Source organism: Macaca thibetana, chromosome 9, assembly GCF_024542745.1.
Source record: "Macaca thibetana thibetana isolate TM-01 chromosome 9, ASM2454274v1, whole genome shotgun sequence".
Lineage (NCBI taxonomy): Eukaryota > Metazoa > Chordata > Mammalia > Primates > Cercopithecidae > Macaca > Macaca thibetana.
In genome coordinates this window covers 58347835-58370053 of record NC_065586.1, presented here as the reverse complement: position 1 = coordinate 58370053, position 22219 = coordinate 58347835, and the positions used below count along the sequence as shown (strand labels likewise).

General features: G+C 53.4%; 2 protein-coding genes across 14 annotated transcripts in view; one reads left to right on the top strand and one right to left on the bottom strand.

Annotated features, from left to right (window-relative positions):
• Positions 1-2791: 2791 nt before the first annotated feature.
• Positions 2792-17852, bottom strand: DUSP13 (dual specificity phosphatase 13). Of its 10 annotated transcripts, XM_050803484.1 has the most exons (7): positions 17645-17840; positions 13695-13902; positions 11943-12146; positions 10207-10301; positions 6036-6209; positions 3927-4147; positions 2792-3236 (listed from the first exon to the last, which is right to left on the bottom strand). In XM_050803484.1, the coding sequence occupies exons 1-7, from the start codon at positions 17791-17793 to the stop codon at positions 3034-3036; spliced, it is 1254 nt and encodes a 417-aa protein (XP_050659441.1). In that variant the 5' UTR covers positions 17794-17840; the 3' UTR covers positions 2792-3033. The 10 variants fall into 10 exon arrangements, with proteins under 10 accessions (XP_050659441.1, XP_050659443.1, XP_050659445.1 ...); XM_050803486.1 differs by lacking the exon at positions 13695-13902 and having other exon boundaries at positions 17645-17667; XM_050803488.1 differs by lacking the exons at positions 13695-13902; positions 17645-17840 and adding an exon at positions 17474-17558.
• Positions 17853-17953: 101 nt separating this feature from the next.
• SAMD8 (sterile alpha motif domain containing 8) overlaps positions 17954-22219 on the top strand; it is a 73244-nt gene continuing 68978 nt past the window's right edge. The window contains exons 1-2 of one of the 4 annotated variants that reach the window (XM_050803477.1): positions 17978-18047; positions 19522-19619. Coding sequence is in view for 1 of the 4 variants with exons in the window: in XM_050803476.1 (XP_050659433.1) it covers positions 20213-20386 (174 nt within the window). In the remaining 3 variants the exon portion in view is untranslated. Of the gene's footprint in view, positions 18048-19521; positions 19620-20179; positions 20443-22219 lie in introns of those variants that run through there. The other 3 variants (XM_050803479.1, XM_050803476.1, XM_050803478.1) reach the window with 3 other exon arrangements.

Here is a 22219-nt window from a genome sequence, read left to right as displayed (position 1 = left end):
GGTGGATCACGAGGTCAGGAGATCGAGACCATCCTGGCTAACACAGTGAAACCCTGTCTCTACTAAAAAATACAAAAAACTAGCCGTGCGAGGTGGCGGGCGGCTGTAGTCCCAGCTACTCGGGAGGCTGAGGCAGAAGAATGGCGTAAACCTGGAAGGCAGAGCTTGCAGTGAGCTGAGATCCGGCCGCTGCACTCCAGCCTGGGCGACAGAGTGAGACTCTGTCTCAAAAAAAGAAGAAAAAAAATACAAAAAACAGCCAGGCGTGATGGCAGGCACCTGTAATCCCAGATACTCAGAAGGCTGAGGCAGGAGAATCACTTGAAACTGGGAGGTGGAAGTTGCAGTGAGCTGAGATTGTGCCACTGCACTCCAGTCTGGGTGACAGAGTGAGACTCCGTCTCAGAACAAAAGCAAACAAACAAACAAAAAAAAACCCCCAGGATCCAATCCAGGACACCATCTTGCCTTTAAGTCAGCTAATTTTTACTCATTCATCCATTCATTCAATGCACTGAGAATGCTGCCAGCTTTCAGTCCAAGACTGGCGCGCCAGTACTATGTGCTGTGATGATGATTGATCACAGCTATCATTTATCTATGTATTTTATTATTTTTATAAATGAGATGAGGTCTTGCTGTGTTGCCCAAGCTGGTCTCGAACTCTTGGGCTCAGGTGATCCTCCTGCCTTGGCCTCCCAAAGTGCTGGGATTACAGGCGTGAAGCACTGCACCTGGCCACAGCTGCCATTTCTGGGAACTCACCACATATTGTGCAAAGCACTTTCTATATGCCCCACTTAATCCTTACAGCCATCCTATGTGGTGGCTGTCATTAATCCCATGTTATGGATAGGGAAACTGAGGTATGGAGAGATTAACTGAGATAATCCATCTGACAAAGGGAAGAAGTAGGATTTGAACCCAAAGAGTCTGGCTCTAAAGTCATGCTCCTCACAATACACCACTTCTTTCACAAGGCTGCTCTATACAAGAGGGAGATATGTTATTACAGCCTTCCCTGGGTGAGAGTGGCAGGCAGGAAGTTATCCCAGAGGAGGTGCCAGCCTAGAGCTCAGCCTTGATTTCCTCAGTACTTGGGGAATATTTGGCTTTCCCTCCACCTGCCTCCTCATGGCTTCTTTCAGTCTCCCCCTGCAGCCCCAGATTCTGCACCCAATCCACAGAGCTCCAAGAAGGTGACTTGCTGGAACCCAAGCCCCAGGCCCAGAGTCTGGCTCTGTCGCAGCCGCAGTGCATCCACCCCAGCCAGCAGGGGCAGGCTGCCCGTACTCAGATGAGGATGACTGGCTTCTGGAGCCACTACCTTGGGTCCCACTGATGGTGCATGAGTAAGAAACAGCAACAAGCACTGAGTTGTCAGGTGGAGGAGGGACCCAAGGGAGTTGGGAGTGGGGAGGTGGGGCTACTGAACTGGGACGGGCTTTGTCTGCTCTAGAGAGTCATAGACTCCATCAACCCCAGGATGAATTGAGAACAGTCTTCCATTCCTAGGGTGGGGAGCCCAGGAGTGTTTGCACCTGCCTGGTGGGGGCTGGGCCCTGTGACTAAGCTGGACACAGCAGCACCAGTCCTCCCGCCATCCTCCACCTAAGACATATGTCTGCCCTCTGGAAAAGACTCAGAGAGCACCTGAGGCAGCCAACAGCAACGTGGGATTGGGACCAAGTGTTGCAGAGAACTGGGAGAGCAGAAACACTGCAGGAGAGAGGAGGCAGAGGATGGAACCCTGAGAAAACTTGATATTGAAGGGCCAGCCAAAGAAGGCAAGGGGCCAGGTGCAGTGGCTCACACCTGTAATCCCAGCACTTTGGAAGACTGAGGCAGGAAAAATCACTTGAGTCCAGGAGTTCAAGAGCAGCCTGGACAACATAGTGAGACCTCATCTCTACAAAGAAATTTAAAAATTAACTGGGTGTGGTGGCTCACGCCTGTGGTCCCAGCTACTTGGGAGGCTGAGATGAAAGGATTGCTCGAGCTAGGGTGCAGGATTCAAGAGTGCAGTGAGCTGACTGTGCCACTGCACTCCAGCCTGGGCCACAGAGTGAGATCCTATGTCAAAACAACCAGAAACCCCAAATACACACACACAAAAACAGAGGAGACAAGACCTCACTAAGAGCAGCCAGAGAGGTAGAGGAAAGCTGCCTATTTAATCCTTATAAATACCCTGGGTTTTTATGAGGTATTTACATGTGAGGAAGCTGGGAGGGGGGGCCTTTCTTTATTGTTTTATTTTATGTTGTGCTAAGATAAGAACCAAGAAACTCAGAGCTGTTTTGTTCCATCATATAACTGTTCTTTGCCTAGTATTTCTGGTATGTCTCCTTCCCAATCCCATCATCCTCTTGTTTAATGCTTTAATTTGTTAGGTGTCTAATTTTAAGCAGTCCATTTTTGAAAGCAGAGTGTCAGTGAAAAGACTGACTGGTTTCAAGAGATGCTACTTGTGCACAGTGACTTTTGATATTCAGCCTTGGGTAGGATGGGCATGGAGAGAATGGTGATGCATTGAACTTGGGTCTTCATCAGACAACCTAACTCCTGGGTGAGGATATGAGGAGGACAAGATGAGGACGAGGTCATCTAATCCTCACACTTGTACCCCCACTCCTTCCTCCTGCACCCAAGGCAGATATCACAAATTATTCCCACCTGTCCTCCTCCCCAAGGCTGCCATCCCACTGAATCAGAGTTGGCGAGCCATCTGGAACCTTGTGACCATCCCGAGAGTAAGCCACGGCCCCACAGACCACCAAAAGATCGCCTGTCTTTATGATGATGAATATTTTATTATAGAGATGGACTGAACTCACTTTTGCATAAAGAATCTCTGGATTGGGTCAGGGAAATTCACCTGCTAAGAGGTCACCACCCAGCTATCCCTGCCTCTGCCTCAGCCCCCACTTGCTGTTTACATCTCAGGGTCACTAGGAACTGCAGAGCCTGCTGTCCCCAGGGCCAGGCTGGTGGGGTCAGGCCAAGGGTCAGGGATCCTGGCCGCCTGCCAGATCAGAGCCGCCCCGTCTCCCGCCCCAGTCGGTTGTCCAGAACCTGGAGCTGCCGGAGGAAGCCTGAGTTAGGGCAGATATTGCGGTGGGCCTGCACCGTCTGGATGGCCTCTACCAGCGTCATGTTCTCGTAGATCATGAGGAAGGCCAGGACAAGCGTGGCAGAGCGGCTTATCCCCATGGCACAGTGTACCAGCACGCGGCCTGTGGGGAGAACCAAGCTAACATCAGCTACCTGCCCTTGAACCACCCACCCCTTTGGGAAGAAGAGACACCCATGGCCATCCTCTACAGCATCCTGCAATACTGACACTGTCTACTCTGTCAAATGGGGCAACTGAAGCCCAGAGAGAGAAGGCTGGCTCAAAGTCACGTAGCAAGTTAGAGGCAGAGTTTAGGTTAGCAGCTGGGATTTCCTTCTTCAGGTCCAGGTGCTTCCTCAGGCATTCTTTGCAACTCTGGGCCAGGGGAAGGGGGTTTATTGAATTCCTCAGTTCCCTGGGTTTGCATCAGATTATAGGGGGTGTCCACCTACCTCCCCTGAGTTCTGCCATCTAGCCTGCCCCTGCAGCTCTATGCCAAGGACTCATCGTAGAGGAGCCTGCTCAAGAGCTTCGCTGGGTCCTATACCTTCTGTCCAGTGCCTGGCCTCTTATGGAGGGATGTGGTGATGCTGATGACTACACTGGATCTTAGTTATGTCCGTGATTGCTAGCCTCGAGGGTGTCCCTGAAGGCGACACTCACTGAATGGTAGTAGCTATTTGTCCCATGGAGTGGGAGGGTTGCTGAAAGGGGTTGTCTCTCTGGACTCCCACCCACCAGGGCTACTGGAAAAATGGAGAGTCCTAAAGCGCACCCTCCACCCTCCACCATGCCAGACCCAGAAGTGCACCTTGGGGAATACTGAGGGCAGCTCGGATGTATCGAGCAACAGGCAGAAAGTAGACACTGAGGTCAAAGAAGGGGTTGTCATCTGCCTCGATGCCATAATACTCCAGGGACATTCCACGGTAGAACTTGGCACCTGTGTCCACCTGGAACTTGCCCGCAGCGGCATTCACAACGTGGGTGATTCCCAGCTGGGTCAGCTTGCTCTTGTCCCGGGCTGCGTACCTGGAGGGGAGGGCACAAGGGGTTAGGAGGGTGGCGGTAGATCTCACTGTGGCAGCTCTGGCTGGGTTGAAGTCTGCAAACACCCCTGCCCACCACCCACCAAGGGAAGAGACAAGAGCCTGCAAATCGGCCCAGGGTGAAGGGGCTCCTCCAGTTGGAGTTTAAGACTCCTTTTCATGCTGGGTGCGGTGGCTCATTCCTATAAATCCAGCACTTAGGGAGACTGAGGTGGGCGGATCACTTGAGGTCAGGAGTTTGAGACCAGCCTGGCCAACATGGTGACACCCCAACTCTACTAAAAACACAAAAATTAGCCAGGCGTGGTGGTGGGCGCCTGTAGTCCCAGCTGCTCAGAAGGCTGAGTCAGGAGAATCACTTAAACCCAGGAGGCGGAGATTGCAGTGAGCCAAGATTGCGCCACTGCACTCCAGCCTGAGCAACAGAGCTAGACTCCATCTCAAAAAAAAAAAAAAAGACTCCTTTTCAGGAAGGCACTGTGGCTCATGCCTATAATCCCAACACTTTGGGAGACCAAGGCAAGAGGATTCATCGAGTTCAGGAGTTCGAGACCAGCCTGGGCAACATGGCAAAACCTTCTCTCTACAAACAATACAAAAATATAGCCAGGCATGGTGGCATATGCCAGTAGTCCCAGCTACTTGGGAGGCTGAGGTGGGAGAATCACCTGAGCCTGGGAGGTTGAGGCTGCAGTGAGTGAAGATTGCACTACTATACTCCAGCCTGGGTGGCAGAGTGAGACTCCGCCTCAAAAAAAAGAAAAATTCGCTAGGTGTGGTGGTGCACACCTGTATTCCCAGCTACTTGAGAGGCTGAGGCAGGAGAACTGCTGAGCCTAGGAATTTGAGGTTGCAGTGAATGATGATAATCCCTGCACTCCAGCCTAAGCAACAGAGAGAGACCTTGTCTCTAAATAAATAAATAAAAAGATGAAATATTACTAGGATCATTGTTCATAATAGTCAAAAAGTGGAAACAATTCAAATGTCCATATTCAGTAAAATGGATAAACTGTGGCATAATCATATAATGAAATCTCCAGCAGTGAAAATATGAATGAACTGCAGATACACATAACAACTCACAAATTTGAGCAAAAGATGCCAGGCACAAAACACACACAATATGATTCCACTCGTATAATTTTAAACAGCAGGTGAAACTGACTACACTGTTTAGGTATATAGGTGGTAAAACTTTAAAGAAAAACAGGGAAATAATTAATTCAACAGACAGTGATTAACCACAGAGAATAGAAAAGTTATAATGAGAAAGATTCAGTAGGGGCTTCTGGGAGACAAGTAATATCCTTTTTCTTCACTGGGTGATGAAGCTGTTCATACATGCTCTGTGCACATTTCTTTTTTCCTTTTTTTTTCTTTTTTGACACAGAGTCTCGCTCTTATTGCCCAGGCTGGAATGCAATGGTGCGATCTCAGCTCACTGCAACCTCCGCCTCTCGGATTCAAGTGATTCTCCTGCCTCAGCCTCCTGAGTAGCTGCGATTACAGGTCTCCACCACCATGCCTGGCTAATTTTTGTATTTTTAGTAGAGACGGGGTTTCACCATGTTGGCCAGGCTGGTCTCGAACTCCTGACCTCAAGTGATCCACCTGTCTCGGCCTCCCAAAGTGCTGGGATTACAGGCATGAGCCACCGCACCCGGCCCTGTGCCCTTTTCTTATGTGCATTCTAGTTCCACAGTTAAAAGCAGTAATAATATAAAAGGAAAGAAAAATAGGGAAAGAGACGGTGGGAGGTAAGGGTGCCACCTCTGCCCGGGAGGGCTCTGGGAGAGGCTCATGCCCTCATTCCCGTGTGAACCTCACACCTTTCTGCCACCCCCACTCCTAATGTGGGTCTTACTCACGCATCTCCCAGGAAGAGGCTGGGCCAGACCTCGTCGATGTGGTTCAGCATGGCAGCCTGACGGACCCACAGCAAACGCTGTAGCGAAGCCAACGTGGGCGGCTGGTAGGGGGATGCCCGGACTGCCCCGTGGATCTTGGGCCTCCGGAGGTCCTGCTTCTGCAGGGAGTCCATCCTGGAACAGAGTGGACACCGCAGTGGCTGGAGGCAGGCTCCTGGAGGGTGGATCCAGCTGATGGGGAAGCCCATGGTGCAGTACCCAGGTGCCACGGGGATGCTGCCGGAAGGGCCTCAGCTATTTCACATGAGGTATTAACAAGCTCAGCTGGGGCTTGGGCCTAGAACCCTTCCCTAGGGAACAAGGGAATCAATCTTTTGTCACTGCTGTGGAGCTGGGCAGACCTCTCTCCTGCCCTCTGCTGAGCTGCAGCTGTATGAAGCTTTGGCCAAGGGGCCCTTGGAGTTCCCTATTTGTGGCACTAGTCAGTGCAGATCTCACCCCGAAGTCAGCTTGGACTTTGTAGGGATGAAAGCTGTGGCTTTCAGGGCACAGATGGCTGTGGCTCTCAGGGCACCCCCCGCCCCACCAACCTAGGCAGCTGTCAGGCAAGGCGGAAGTGAAGACCCAGGTGTCCTCCTCATCCCCCACTGTGACCTCTCAAGCCCCCTCACCTGCTACTTCCAGTACTCATCCTCAGACCCCTGTCCCCTCCCACTTTCAGGGACTCGGAGATCAGAGCCCATCTCCAGGTAAGAGGCCAGGGCTGTGAACTGGTATTTGTTAGCATCTCCACATGGAATGAGCTAATGCCTCTTATAAGCCTGATGCCTCTGGCTGGGCACAGTGGCTCATGCCTGTAATCCCTGCACTTTGGGAGGCCGAGGCAGGCAGAACCCCTGAGGTCAGGAGTTCAAGACCAGCCTGGCCAATGTGGCAAAACCCTGTCTCTACCACAAATACAAAAATTAGCCAGGTGTGGTGGTCCACTCCTGTAGTCCCAGCTACTCGGGAGGCTAAGGCAGGAGAACCTCTTGAACCTGTGAGGCAGAGGTTGCAGTGAGCCGAGATCACACCACTGCACTCCAGCCTGGGCGACAGAGTGAGACTCCGTCTCAACGACAAAAAACCTGATGTCTCACTCGTGGGATGTCGGTTCCTATTTTACCCAGGAGGAAGCTAAAGCTCAGAATGTTTTAAAGTGACGCCCAAAGCCATACGGCTCATAAGTAGCAAGGCTGGGGTTTTAGTCCGTCCCCAAGCCTTTCAGTTACCATCTTTGGGGCCTCCAGAGAGTGGTCACTAACCCCCCTTTTTTCTCAAGGGGGCCTGGTGCTGCTGAACCACACACCTGCCTATAGGCCCCGGGTTTTCCTCCTTACCCCCACGACTCAGGCCAGCGCTGGATATCAGGCCCCACCCGGGTCAGGTGGCTTGTTTCAGGCATCTGCTGGCTGAAGGAGTCAGGGACCCTGCGGAGCTGGATTTTCAGCGGCACCAGAATATGGGCCTGGTGCCGTGTTGGAGAGGGGGACCTGTCTTTGCTAACTGCCCCTGATCCCCTGGACCAGTGACTAGGGAAGGTGCATACTGGGAAGAACATCTTTTCCCTTTGGTAGGCAGTGCCAGGACCAGAAAGAGAAATGGGCACCCAGGAGGCTTCCGGCTTGGCCAGGCTCACCCAGTGGGAGGCTGTCGGGCAAGGCGGAAGTGAAGACCCAGGTGTCCTCCTCATCCCCCACTGTGACCTCTCCAGGCGGCTGAGTGGCCTGCCACCTACCTGGGGCATGGTCTGGGGCCAGGAATGGGGGAGTGGGTGCAGGGGCAGGACTCTGCCTGAGTGGAACAAGGCTGGGCAGGTTCCGCCCAGAACACAAACACTGTGAAGCGGCTAGAATTCCAGGTGCTGGCTGGGGCGCCCATGGGGGTGGGGTCTGAGAGCTGACTGAGGCCTTGTGGACTGCGGTGGGCTCTCCAGTCCCTCTAAACGCCCAGGTTTCCTCTCTGCTTGGTATCTCTTTGGGATTGAAGACCCTTGGTTCCATAACCCCCCATGAAGATGGGAGGCTACCTGAAGAGGTGGGAAGAGAACTTCTGAGGCAGCGAGGAGAGCCTGGCTTCCCCGGGACTCTGCCATGACTTTCTGTGGTCACAAGCAAGTCTTTGCCCTGATCTGGACCACAGTTTATCTTCCCCTGCTAGGGATACTGAACTTAACTTTCAGGATGCTCTGGGCGTCTGACCCGAGAATGACAGAGGAGGGTCTGGATGTGCGGTCACTGCAGGGCAGAGGGCAGTGTAGTGTGGTGGAGTGGGGGAAGCCCTCAGGCCCCAGGGGAGTCCAACAGCCACACTGGTCTGGAGCCTTCAGGTAGGGAGATGGGGCTTTGGGAAGTGGGACGGGCACCAGACTCAGGCCTGCGGAGCTTGGCATGGGGTGAGGCTGCCCCCCTGTGGCCAATGGGTGTCTTGCAGCCCAGCCGTGCCAGGGAGCAGGCAGCCAAGCCCCACCCCCAGGAGGCTCCAGAGGGGTGAAGGATTTGGGGGCTGGTAGGCCACAGTGCGTGCCTCTTCCTCCGAGGGGACCTAGGCCCAGGTCTGAAGAACAGGGCTCTCCCCTGGACTTAGCGCTACTCCTGGTCAGGCTCCACCTAATGCCTCGCTCCCAATGCTCAGGGTGTTGCCCCGCCTGGCCACTCTAACCCACTGGGACCCAGCCCAGCCCCTGTCAGAGTCAGGCCCAGACACCCGCCCAGGGACTCGTCCTTTAAGCCCCAGGCCCTCCCAGGGAGGGGAAGTCGGTGGTTGTGGCAGCTCCGCCGGTTTCTGAGACCCGAAACGGTCTTCGGAGGGGCCCACCTGACATTACCTTCCATGTCTCCTCGGCCCCAGCCAGGTGAGGCACAGGCCCAATGTCCAGCAGGGCCAGGGCCTGACCGGGCTCCCCTCCCACTCCCTGCAGCCCTCCTTCTCTCCCTGGTCTCGTGCTCCTCTTCTCCCTCTTCCTGCCTCCCCCGCTCAGCAGAGCAGCTGCCTCTGTAGGCAGGGCTTTTCCTGGCCTGCTCCTGTGCTGCTGCTGGTTGCAAGTCCATGCACTTGTTTTCTGTCTTTGCATCTCTCCTCCCTGGGTAGCTCCCCCATTTGCCTCTGTCTCCCATCCCCCCCAGGAAGCTCATGTGCCTTTGCAGCCTCCCATGACACTGCTCTGCGTGCCCACGACATCAGGCAGAGGCACAGGCTTCCTTGGGGCAGGGGGCAGCTCTTTGCCATCCACCTCTCAGCTGCAGCTTCAGATGGTCCCCTGGACTTTCTTCCTGCCCATCCTTTCTGACTCCACTCCAGGGAGGCCAGACAGGAGTGTGGCCACAGGCCACGTGGGGCTGGAGATCTCAGGGCAGGACCAGTGAGGAGTGTGGGGAAGAAGGCCTGCAGAAGGGTGGTGTGTGGCACCAGTGGGGAAGAGCTGTGGGTCTCTGCGCTCAGCCTGCGGACCTTGGGGAGGGCAGACCTGGGCAGAATTCTCAGGTCTGGTAGTTGCATCTATGTGGTCTTTACTGAGCCAGTTTCTTCAGTGAGGATGCTGTGAGAATTCCATGTAATAATTAATGTAAAGCACCTCCCACAGGGTCTGTCTCATGGTAGATGCCCAATAAATGGTGCATCTTACTATTATTATCACTACTATAATTACTCTTACCCTTTCTAGCCCCAGCCATATCCTGGGTGGAGGGTAACTTCCCTACGGGACAGTGAGGTTTCTTCTCTGTCTCTGTATTTCTTAATGTTTCTTTCTCTGTCCAGCAATAATTGTTCTATTTAGCACTCATCAAGGATGTGTCAGACAGAGCTAGGCGCTTACATTTTCTCACTGAAGCCTCACAGTGCCTTTATGGAACAGGCAATATTATCATCCCCATTTTACAGATGAAGAAACCGAGACTCAGAGAGGTTAAGCAACACATCCAGAGTCACACAGCCAATTGATGTGGGAGTCAGGATTCAAGCCCAGGTCTTTCTGACTTTACTTTGTCTGCACCTTCATCTCTGACCCAGTCAGTTCTCTACCCAACCCAACCCCCACCCTTCCCCACACAGGCACAAGTGTCCTGGCCCTCATTACCCAGCATGCTCAGAGACCACACCCTACCCCCCCAAATTAGGGGCACTCACCCACCTGTGGGAGTATCTGGCCCAGGCTGTGCACTTCTCTGACGGGCAGTTTGTGCTGCCGGCTTTCAGCTGCCTGTCTCCGCACACTTGATGCTGTTTCTATTTTTTGATTTGAGTTTAATTATAAAGCATGCTGTCTACTCCCCTCTTCCAGCCTCCCCTGCCACTCCCAACTTGTCCACTGGTTCCATGGCATGACCAGTGCCAAGCCTAGCCAGGCACCTTTCCCTCCAGGCCCAGGCCTCTGTCCCAGCACTGCTAAGAATCAAGGCAGCTCAGCCCAGGTCTGACTGTGGCATATTGTGTACATGTATGTTGACAGTAGGAGAAGGAAGATCAAATAAAGCATTTTAAAAGGTCTCTTGGCCGGCGAAAGTGGCTAACGTCTATAATCCCGACACTTTGGGAGGCTGAGGTGGGAGGATTGCTTGAGTCCGGGAGTTCGAGACCAGTCTAGGCAATATGGCCAGACCCTGTCTCTACTAAAAATACAAAAAATTAGCCAGTTGGGCCAGTCGCGGTGGCTCATGCCTGTAATCCCAGCACTTTGGGAGGCCAAGGTGGGTGGATCACCTGAGGTTGGGAGTTCGAGAACAGTCTGACCAACATGGAGAAAACCTGTCTCTACTAAAAACAAAATTAGCTGGCATGGTGGCGCATGCCTGTAATCCCAGCTACTCGGGAGCCTGAGGCAGGAGAATCACTTGAACCCAGGAGGCGGGGGTTGCGGTGAGGTGAGATCACGCCATTGCACTTTAGCCTGGGCAACAAGAGCGAGACTCCATCTCAAAAATAAAAAATAAAAAAAATTAGCTGCTTGTGGTGGCACATGCTTGTAGTCCCATCTATTCAGGAAGCTCAGGTGGGAGAATCACCTGAGCCCAGGAAGTCAAGGCTGCAGTGAGCCCTAATCCCTGACTATGCCACTGCACTCCAGGCTACGCAACTGGAGTGAGACCCTCTCCCTTGGCCTTCAAGGGTATTATGGAAGAAGGGCAGAAAGTTCAAGCTGGAAAGATGTTCTGTGGAGGAGGACAGTGAAGAGACTAGCCAAAAATCACATGTAAACTGGTGGCATTGCCAACAGCAGAACCCAGGTCCAGGGGCCCTCAGTTAGGGGCCAAGGCTGATGGGACAGGTCCAGGATAAAGACCTAGAAGACTCAGGCTGAGGGAAGCGGCGCAGGCCCACACACAGACACAGGTGTAGAGCAGGTCTTCAGACAGCCCTGGGCTGCAGGCAGAAGCAATGTGTCCAGGGCCACTCCTACCCTCTGCCAAGCTCCTCCCCCAACCCAAAAGGCAGGGATACCCAGGCCCCGCTGTCCCCTGAGGCCAGAGAGATGGTCTTTTAGGTCTCTCCTCTGCTAACTGTGGTCAGCTAGGACCTTCAACTGGGCCCATTAGGAACCTTCTCTGTCATCCACAGACCTTTGTCATACACCCATACCTTGATACTATTCTCCCACTTGCACTCCCAGATGATGGGGACAGGGCACACCCATGCCTGCAGCCACACCTGCGCTGGGGCTCTGAGGTCTGAGCTTCAGGGAGCTAAGGCTCAGCCCCTCCTGGGGCTCCCTGAACCCTGAGGGGAGCTGCTGGAGGCAGCTGTGGCCAACAGCTGTCACAAATACCTGAAACCCCCTTCCTCTCTCCTGCCCTCCCCACTTTCCCAGGGAACCTGGGATCCCTGGCCAAGACGCCTGAGGGCTTAGCTGAGAGGGGAGCCCACTCCCACCTGTGGAGGCCAAAGACAGTGGCGGAGAGGGGGTGCAGGCGCCAGGAGGAGCCGGATGGAGTAGCAGGCTCTAGGGCGGACTCCACGCTGGGCTCCCACCATCTTCTGTGTGTCCGCCTGGGCCAGAGCCTCCAGCAGCACCAGAAGGACCAGTGCCAGGGTGGCAAATTGGCAGAGCCCCATGGCAGGGAGTAAGGACCAGCTCTGGAAGAGAGATGAGCTCTGTGTTACAGGCAGGTGAACCAAGGCCCAGGCTGGCTGGGACTTGTTGAGGCAGGGGTAAGAGCTGTCACCTAAACCTGCTTCTGCCTTAAGCCCTGTGCATAAGGTCAATGAGTGCAGCTGCTGGGAGAGATGAGGAGGTAGATTTGATATCCATGGCTTAGGGACAGAGATGACCTCTCCCCATCGGCCCCTTATCTTTCAGAGTCCCCAGACCCAGAGCTGCTGTGTACGGCTGCACAGGCTGCACACTGCATAACTCCTGGGGCCTCCAGTTGCACAGTTTGGTGGATGACACCTCCATGAATTGTGCAATGCTATACCCCTGCCTATCCAACTCCCCCAAAGTCAGTTGCCTGATGGGAAAGATGCTGAGGTCAGAGGTCAGGGAGCCTAAGGCCCCAGGCTGAGGGAGAGGGGTGACTGGGCATGGTCTGAGATCTGCTGCTCTGCCAGGTTCCGGGGTCCTGTCTAGAGGAGAGAGAGCAAGCTGGGAATTTGCCATTCCACGGGAAACATGCCCCCTTCAGACCTTCTACCCATAGAGCTCCATGCCACAGCTTGGCGGCAGGCCAATCTCAAGCCCAGCTATAACCCAAAGTTTCTTATCACGCTCACCCCCAAACTCTAAACTTAGCCCTTGATCCTTCCCTAATTCTCCTCCCCAAGATGCTCATCCTCCAGCCAGCCCGTGGGAAGGGGTCAATGCTGCTGAAGGGCCTCCCTTCTGGTTGGGCTGGCTATGCCTTCAGAGATAGGAACCACTCTTAGGGGTGGGAGACAGGGAGAGAGTCAGGCCCTGCCCTGGGAGGCTTCTGGGAGGAAAAAACTGCTGCTGTTCCAGCTCCCAAGCATGCCCAGGCCAGTCACCCACCCCCAAATGGCAGCCTGTCTGTGGCGTGGGGTGGTGGGGACAGCCAAAGACAGGGTTGAGGCGAGACAGGGAAGGAGTTGTAGGGGAAGCAGAGGTGGAGGCAGGCCCTGCTGGGTGGGGAGCCGCCGTGGAGGCCGGGCCTTAGCTCACTGATGAGAATTAGCTAAGTCTGGAAGGTTTTCTCTGCGGCATTGTACCTGGGGTCCAGACCTAGGGGGAAGGGGATGTGGAGGTTCAGGAGGGTCCAGGCTGGCTATGCAGATGCCTCGGTGAGATGTAGGGGAGCCCCCACAAGCTTTCAGCTGAGGCAGGGCAGGTTGGCCTCAAGACCAGGTAGGAAAGTCTCCCCTCTTCCATTTTACGCTTTCCACGCCCTCACATCCTAGTCCTCCTCTTCTCTTTGGGGTCTGAAAGATCCAGGTAGGGTGGGGGAGACGGGTTGGGGGTCCTACAGGAGAACTGCCTCGGCCGGGCCCTTGGGTGAGGCCTTGGGTAGGTGAAGGGAACCCAGCAGTTTGGGGAGAGGGCCAGGCCCCGTTTAATCCTCACTTCCAGCCACATGCAGCCCTGCCAACCAATCCTGCAAGAACCCAATCCTATGTCCACAGAGACAACTTCCTGCCAACCACATCCAGCTTCGCCCCCCGAGGCCTCACCTGGCCCCTCAGCTCTGGCCGGCACCCCGCAGTTGCTGGTCCAGCCTGCAGAGCTGGTGCAGGAAGCCTCGGTTGGGGAAGACCCATCGGTGCTGCCTCACGGTGATCACCGCCTGGCGCAGGGACAGCCGCTGGTGCAGCATGAGGTAGGCCAGGACTAGCGTGGCGGAGCGGCTCACGCCCACCACACAGTGCACCAGGACCTTGGCTGAGGAAGACATCCTGGTGAAAAACCCTTTCCCACCAGCCGGCCCACCCACGGGCTGGGATGGGAACCCAAGTTCCTTTCCTACCCTGCCTTGGGTATACTTTGTGATCCTGAGCAAGTCACTCAGCCTTTATGAACCTCAGTTTCCTGATCGGTAAAATGGGTAGATCAATACCTGTTCTGCCTGCCTTTGGGATAGGGTCCGAATTTTTTTTTCTTTTCTTTCTTTCCTTTCTTTTAAATTTATTTTTTAGAGGCCGGGCACGGTGGCTCAAGCCTGTAATCCCAGCACTTTGGGAGGCCAAGACGGGCGGATCACAAGGTCAGGAGATCGAGACCATCCTGGCTAACATGGTGAAACCCCGTCTCTACTAAAAATACAAAAAACTAGCCGGGTGAGGTGGCGGGCGCCTGTAGTCCCAGCTACTTGGGAGGCTGAGGCACGAGAATTGCTTGAAGCCGGGAGGCAGAGGTTGAACCCAGGAGATGGAGGGCCAAGATCGTGCCACTGCACTCCAGCCTTTTTTTTGAGACGGAGTCTCGCTCTGTCGCCCAGGCTGGAGTGCAGTGGCCGGATCTCAGCTCACTGCAAGCTCCGCCTCCCGGGTTTACGCCATTCTCCTGCCTCAGCCTCCCGAGTAGCTGCGACTACAGGCACCTGCCACCAGGCCTGGCTAATTTTTTTGTATGTTTTAGTAGACACGGGGTTTCACCGCGTTAGCCAGGATGGTCTCGATCTCCTGATCTCGTGATCTGCCCCTCTTGGCCTCCCAAAGTGCTGGGATTACAGGCTTGAGCCACCGCGCCCAGCCTTTTTTTTTTTTTTTTTTTTTTTGTAGAGACAAGGTCTCACTATGTTGCCCAGGCTGGTCTTGAACACCTGAACTTAAGTGATTCTCCCACCTTGGCCTCCCAAAGTGCTGGGATTACAGGTGTGAGCCACCTCTCCTGGCCTCCTAACCTTTTTAACATAGCTTGTTAAGACCCTTCAAGAGCTGGCCCCTGTCGCCTCATCTTAGACTGTCCCTCCCCCACCTTCAGCTCCAGGAAAAATGGAGGAACTTGCAGTTCCTTGAGGCTGCCATGTTTTCTGACCTCCAGCCTTACCACATGCTATTCCAAATACCTGCAAATTGTTTCCCCTGGTCTCGGTCTGACTAACTTCTACTACTCATCCACCAGGTTTCGGCTGAGACATGGCTTCCTCCACAGGCTTTCTTGACCGCTCAAAGTATTGCTTGAATCACAGAGCAGCTCATCTTTTTTGCATATGACCCATGAATACTTTTGTAGAGGGAAGTCCCCCCATCTTACTGATCCTCTAGGCTCAGCACCCCCGCCGTGTGCTCCCAGAGCCCTCCACACTGGCCCACTCTTATGCGTAGCTCTCACTATACTATTCACAATTTGGCTGTCTTTCCACCAGTTCCAAGAGGGCAAGGACCCTGCTTCTTAAAGTCTGGATTCCCAGTATTTATTTAACTCAGTGCCAGGCACATAGTGGATACTCAGTAAATAGCTGGTGAATGAATGGACAAAGAACAAAAGAATGTCAAAGTGCTTTGGATACTAAAAAGTCATGTGAGCTGTAATCTTGTCATTCTTGTCACATAGATGAGGAAACTGAAGTCCAGAGAGGGACACTGGCTTGCCCAGGGTCACATAGTGAGGGACACAGCTGTCTTCTAGGATGGACACAAAGCCAGGACACCAGCCTCCCTGGACTCCTATGCTGTATCCTGAGTATTTGAGATACATTTCTTTCTAGTTAAAAGTACTTTGAGGGGCGGGTGCGGTGGCTCATGCCTGTAATCCCAGCACTTTGGGAGGCCGAGGCAGACAGATCACTTGAGGTCAGGAGTTCAAGACCAGCCTCGCTAACATGGTGAAACCCTGTCTCTGCTAAAATACAAAAATTAGCTGGGTGTGATGGCAGATGCCTGTAGTCCCAGCTACTTGGGAGGCTGAGGCACGAGAATTGCTTGAAGCCGGGAGGCAGAGGTTGAACCCAGGAGATGGAGGGGCCAAGATCGTGCCACTGCACTCCAGCCTGGGTAGCACTGAGACTCTGTCTCAGAAAAAAAAAAAGGAATAAAAGAAGTACTTTGGGGCAGACATCTAGGTACCAAATGGTGCTTTCCCAAAGCTGCGTGTTGCAGAGAAAGAGCTATTCTGCTGTTTGGGAGAAATGGCTTTCAGCCTTAGGGTTGCTCCTAACTCATGGCATGGCCTTGTATTCCAGGCCTCAGTTTCCCCATCTGGGAAGGAATAGGGTTTGATAAAATGCTGGAGCACTAAGCAGAGAACTTTTTTTCAGGGTGGGGGGGCAGATGGATTTCACCCTTTTGCCCAGGCTAGAGTGAAGTGGCATGATATCGGCTCACTGCAACCTCCCCCTGCCCCGTGTTCAAGCAATTCTCCTGCCTCAGCCTCCCGAGTAGTTGAGATTATAGGTGTGTGCCACCATGCCCGGCTAATATTTGTATTTTTAGTAGAGATGAGGTTTCACCGTGTTGGCCAGGCTGGTCTTGAACTCCTGACCTCAGATGATCCACCCACCTTGGCCTCCCAAAGTGCTAGGATTACAAGCATAAGCCACTGTGTCCGGCCTAAGCAGAGGATTTTTAAAAACCAGGGATGGGAGGGCACTGATGACTGAGAAGAAATGAGGCATCCTCCCCAGGAATGAGCAAGATGGGATATGGGCTTGGACCCCAAGTCCTACCCCCAGGCGTGTTGAGGGCACGGTGGATGAAGTCAGCCGCGGAGGAGAAGTAGGCACTGATGTCAAAATCAGGGAGGTCGTGGGCTGGCACCCCCAGGTAGCTCACACTGCTGCCGTAGAAGTCAGGGCCGCCCTGACAGTAGAGGCCCCCGTGGGCGGCGTTCAGCACGTGGGTGATGCCCAGCTTCCACAGCTCAAAGCGGTTGTTTGCTGTGGCCCTGGGGAGGGCAGGAAGGGCACTGGATAACAGCCAAGCCATGGGACCAGGAGGGAGGCTTTGCCTGGCCCCCTGCTGCAGAGGGACCGAGCCATCAGGGTCCAAAGAGAATCCAACCCCAGCAAGCTCCAAGTGGGGTCTGACTCCACAGCCCCATACCCAGAGCCCCACACTTTCTGGTGGCAGAACTGGTGGTATGCGTGTGTTGGGGGATCTTTAGACCCTCTCTGCTTCCTCAAGGCCTCTGCTCCTGCCTTGGCCAGGACAGGAAGGAAGGGATTGCTTCAACCCTAGAACCTGGCTGCCCCTCCCTTCTTGCCTCATGTCCTCCCACGCACATCCGTCCTCTACCGGCTACCACCTAATACCTGCTTCTAGCCTACAAATGTTGAGAGGCAACACCTTCTCTGATTCACCTTCAGTCAGGCTTCTCCACCATCTGTATCCAGAGGAGGGAGGCTGGGTCCAGAAATAGGGGGCTCTCTGTCTACCTCATCTCATGTTGCAAATACTATTTCCCAGGCCTGTACCTCTACACTTGCCAGTTGTCCTGGAAATGTTTCCCAGGACTCCTGGGAGACTCCCTGCTTTCAGGCAGGCGAAGTCCCTGCTCCCCCTCGTGGCCATACCTGGTCACTGCACTGTCCTTGGCAGCCTGGGGTCCTGGAGAAGGTCCCTGGCCTGGGATGGTCAGAGCAGAGCTATTTCTCCTTGTTTCTACCCTCCTGTGTCTGGTAAAGCCACCAAGAACTGCCTCTCCTTGTCCCCACCCCCATGACCCTTGGCCAGCTATCACTCACGCATCTCCTATGAAAAGGTTGGGCCAAACTTCATCCACGCGGCTGCAAGAAGACTTCCCCGCCCTCAGGAGCTCCTCCAGCTCCAGGATGCTGGGGCAAGGCGTGGCTTTGTCCTCTCCCACCAGCTCTGGGAGCGAGGTCTCAGCCATGGGCCAGCCCGCCCACCCCTCTGCCTCTGCGGTCACTCCTCTCTGCCTCTCCAGTGTCATTTCTCCTTCCCAGAGATTGACAGGGACAGGTGGGACAGGAGCAAGTGACTCAGCAAGTCAAAGGGGCCTCTGGAGCAGACAAGACCTTTTCCTCCCTAAGCCTCCCCCCACCCCCAAACTCCGTGAGAACATGGAATCAGAGAGACCTCTGCAAGTCAGCTACCTCCCTGAACCTCAGTTTCTTCATCTGTAAAGTAAGGATAATCACACCTACCTCAGAGAATTTGAGGATTAAATGAAACAAAAGACGTGCTGGGTCTGATACATAGTAGGTACTTAGAAACGTCTGTGGAATTAGTAGATGTAGAGCCCTGCCTAAGGCTATTAGGTTATGAGGACTGAGTTAAAGTAGAGATCCAGGGTGCAGAGGAGGTGGCTGGTTCCAAGGATGAATGATAGAACTGAAAGAAGTGTACAGTCTAGGTGGGCCACAAATTGGGTAGGAGCTGGATTGGATGTCTGTTGGATGAGTCTCTGAATTATGGAGGTCAGGGACAGTTTTCTGAGTTGTAGAGTCAGAGAAATACGGATAAGAGACATGGAGAGCTTCATTTTTAAAGCGTGCCCACAAGATTCATGGGGGAAGGGGGAAAGTGTTTGTTTTTTGTATGTTTGTTTGTTTTTTTAGACAGGGTCTCACTCTGTCACCAGGCTGGAGTACAGTGACATCTTGGCTCACTGCCACCACCACCTCCCGGGTTCAAGTGATTCTCCTGCTTTAGCCTCCTGAGTAGCTGGGATTACAGGCGTGCACCACCATGCCACACTAATTTTTGTGTTTTTAGTAGAGACGGGGTTTGTCAGCCGTGTTGGTCTGACTGGTCTTGAACTCCTACCTCAAGTGATCAGCCTGCCTCGGCCTCCCAAAGTACTGGGATTACAGGTGTGAGCCACCATGCCGGGCCAGTGGGGGAAGGTTTGAACAATGGTCCTGTAATGAACATAGCTGACTTCTCAGAAGAGAAGGCTGAAGAGGGCCTTGTATGTCAAACAGGGAGAAGGGAGGTGAGTGTTGCCCTAGACTTTGAGAGCCAAAGGGGCCAACTGTCATCAGAAACATTTTGAGGGTGGGAGGGAGATTCCTCTGTCTATAAGGGCTTTGGGTCCCAAAATAGAAACTGAGAAAGGTCAACCTGTCCTTCTGCCAGAGCTGGCTATCAGCAAAAGAGATGAGATGTCTCGCCCTCTGTCATGTGACTTCTCAGCAGCCCTGATGGAGCTGGGAAGGGTATGGGCTGCGGTGGGGAGGTTCCCAGCTGTCCTTGGCCTTAAGACCAGTTTGAAGGGAAAGGCCACACCAGGGCATCCCATGGAAGCAGTCTACATTCATGTCCATCCCATTCAGAACCACTGAAGTCAGCCCGGCACTGTGTGGGGAGGCAAGGCCAAGGAGGGGTTCGTGTCCAGGTTACAGTTGGGTCTGGACTTGGTTTATGCCTATGCTAGACCTGGCTTGGGAGGAGACCTTCCCTCAGGGTGGCGCAGCATGGTGGAGTGAGGAAAATATAGGATCAGATGTTAGAGAGATTTGGGTTGGAATATCAGTTTGCAATATGTCAGGCAATGTGTTTCTTTACCTTTCTGTGCTATACGATCCCCCTTGCAGAGTTAGCACAAGGATTTTTATTTTTATTTTTTTTGAAATGGAGTTTCGCACTTGTCGCCCAGGCTGGAGTGCAACGGCGTGATCTCGGCTCATTGCAACCTCCACCTCCCGGGTTCAAGCGATTCTCCTGCCTCAGCCTCCCGAGTAGCTGGGACTACAGGTATGCGCCACCACGCCCGGCTAATTTTTGTATTTTTAGTAGAGATGAAGTTTCACCATGCTGGCCAGGCTGGTCTCGAACTTCTGACTTCAGGTGATCCACCCGCCTCAGCCTCCCAAAGTGCTGGGATTACAGGCGTGAGCTTCTGCGCCTGGCCTTAGCACAAGGATTAAATGAGATGTTTATATGGCATTTGGCATAGACGCTGTCAAAGAGGAAGTGGGCAATAAATTATAACAATTATCATTGGTGGCTGGCTATTGGAGAAGAGGGGGCTCTCTCCAGAGGAATTAGGATTACCTCCTTCTAGGCCCTAACCCCTTTTACTGATCCCACAGGCCCCGCCCCCGCTCCGCTAGCCCCGCTTCCTACTCTCGCTTTGGCCCTCGGCATGACGCATGCGCCCTCTGGCTCCCCCGCGGCAGCTTCTCGGTTCTCCAGTCGGTCCCATCTGGAGCCTCGCGTCTTTTCCAGTGTGGGCCCCGCCCCCTGCCGGTAGAACCCCGTTCCCGGCCGGTAGGGCCTCGCCTCCCGAAGCAGTTCCGGTTCGGCTGTGAGCAGCTGCCGGCGCGGCGGTGACGGCGGCCGGGACGATGCCTGCGCGCAGCCGCCACCGCCCCCGCCTCCACTCCGGCTCCCCGCCCCGGGCTCCGCCCCCGCCGCTTGAGGCGCTGCACTCCGGCGAGGCGGGCAGGGCCCCGGACTCCGACGGCGGCTCGGACGCCGACTCGGAGGTGGGTCCGGGGAGCCCGACTCGGACCGCGGAGGTGAGCGGGAGCTGAGGCTGAGGAGAGGGGAGCTTGGGGGGCGCCTGCTGCCAAGGGTGAGTAGGGAGTCTGGGATGGAGCCGGGGGTTGCCGAGGGACCGCGACCCGGAGGGGCCCCGGGGAGACGGTTGAGGGAGCCGGGAGAGTCAGCTCTGGAATGGAATCTGAAGGAAATGGAGGTTGTCGAACCGAGGGCCTGAGGGGTAAGTGGAGGCCGAGGAACGAGAGGGAGGGGGCGGGAGGGGGAGGCTTGAAGAGCCCAGAGCTTGGGGGCTTTTGAAAGCTGCGCAGTGGGGGAAGAAGATCGAAGGGGTCCTGCGGGAATGTGGACCCGGAGGAAGAGATGCTCTGGGTTTGGCAGCGGGGGTGAAGAGTCAGAGGAGCAAGACCTGGGCCGGTGTTCCCTTCCCAGGACGAGGGAGGGCGATCGGGGCAGGGACTGGAGCCTCTTACCCGGGTGGGGCTGGTGGTGATGGAGGGCAGGATTTAGGTTTGATTAGAAGGAGGAGGGCTATTGGATGGGAAATTGTCTGGCCTCTAGGGGTGAGGGAGGCATTGAAAAAGAGAAGTGTGGTCAAGAAAGAAAAGGAGCCCTTGGGGATCTAATTTTGGGTTTTGGCATTTTTACAGGTGCCTTTTAAAACATCAAAGATCACTAGGGCAATGTACTTGGATAGTGGGACTTTCTCGTTCGTGCACAGTGGATCCTTTTAAGAATCTTGGGTGGAAGGGGCGGTGTGAATCACTGATTTGCCTAAAGGACTGGGGGAAGTAGTGGAGAGGAAGTGATGTTTGAAGAAGGTAGTGAAAGACGTGATTCTGAACATGATATCATTTGGATTTGTTGACAGTAATGATGTCCTCCTTTTTTTCATCGTATTTTTCTTTCGTAAATAAGTTTAAATACCAGACGTGTTAAGATCCTAAAAAAGATTTACTACATTACCTTTAAGTTTTAAAAACTTGAAACAAGACTTTGGATACTCAGATTTTAAAAATTAAACTTGAAACAAGAATTTGGACACTCGGATTTTAAAAGTTAAACATGAAACAAGAATTTGGACGCTCGAATTTTACAGATACTCAACATGTACTGGTTCCACTTCCAAAGTTTTAAGTTGACACATGTATTTGCCACACAGTAAAAATTTGGTCAGTGCAAGTTTCTGGGTTAAGGGGACACAGTGAAGTTGCCACAGTCTAGGCCAATACCAAATCTTCCTCTCACTGACAACCCCAGGATTGGAGTTAGCTCTTGAAAATTGGAGAGATACCTTTGACTGATTTGCAAAACCAACATTGAAATACTATTTTGCAGATATTGTGTGAATAATATTTTTAGTAGAGTGATTTAGGAAAATAAGGACAGAGGATGCTTGTAGTTGGCATTCAACACAACTGGGACAGGTGGGTACACAGATACTTTTTATAGAAGACATAGTTCCAAAACATAATTATGCCAGAAAAAGAATGATTGCAATATTTATATTCACTTTAGTAGAGATAAATTCACTTCCTTTTGTGATTGTTAAGTCATAACATGGCTCTATGAAGTCTTTGTTTGACTTTAGCCACGTCTCATATGTTTTATAACTTTTTATGTGATTATAGGTTTGTAAAGTTGTTGGCCATTTCTTTTCTCTTCTTCCTTTCTTTTTTTTGAGACAGAGATTCACTGTGTTGCCCAGGCTTAAGTGATCCTCCCACCTCAGCTTCCCAGGTAGCTGGGAGTAGCTGGGACTGCAGGCGGGCGCCACCATGGCCTGGCTAATTTTTGTTAGCATCAGGCGTTTTCTAAATGCTTGATTAAATCTGAATAGATATCTACTGTTT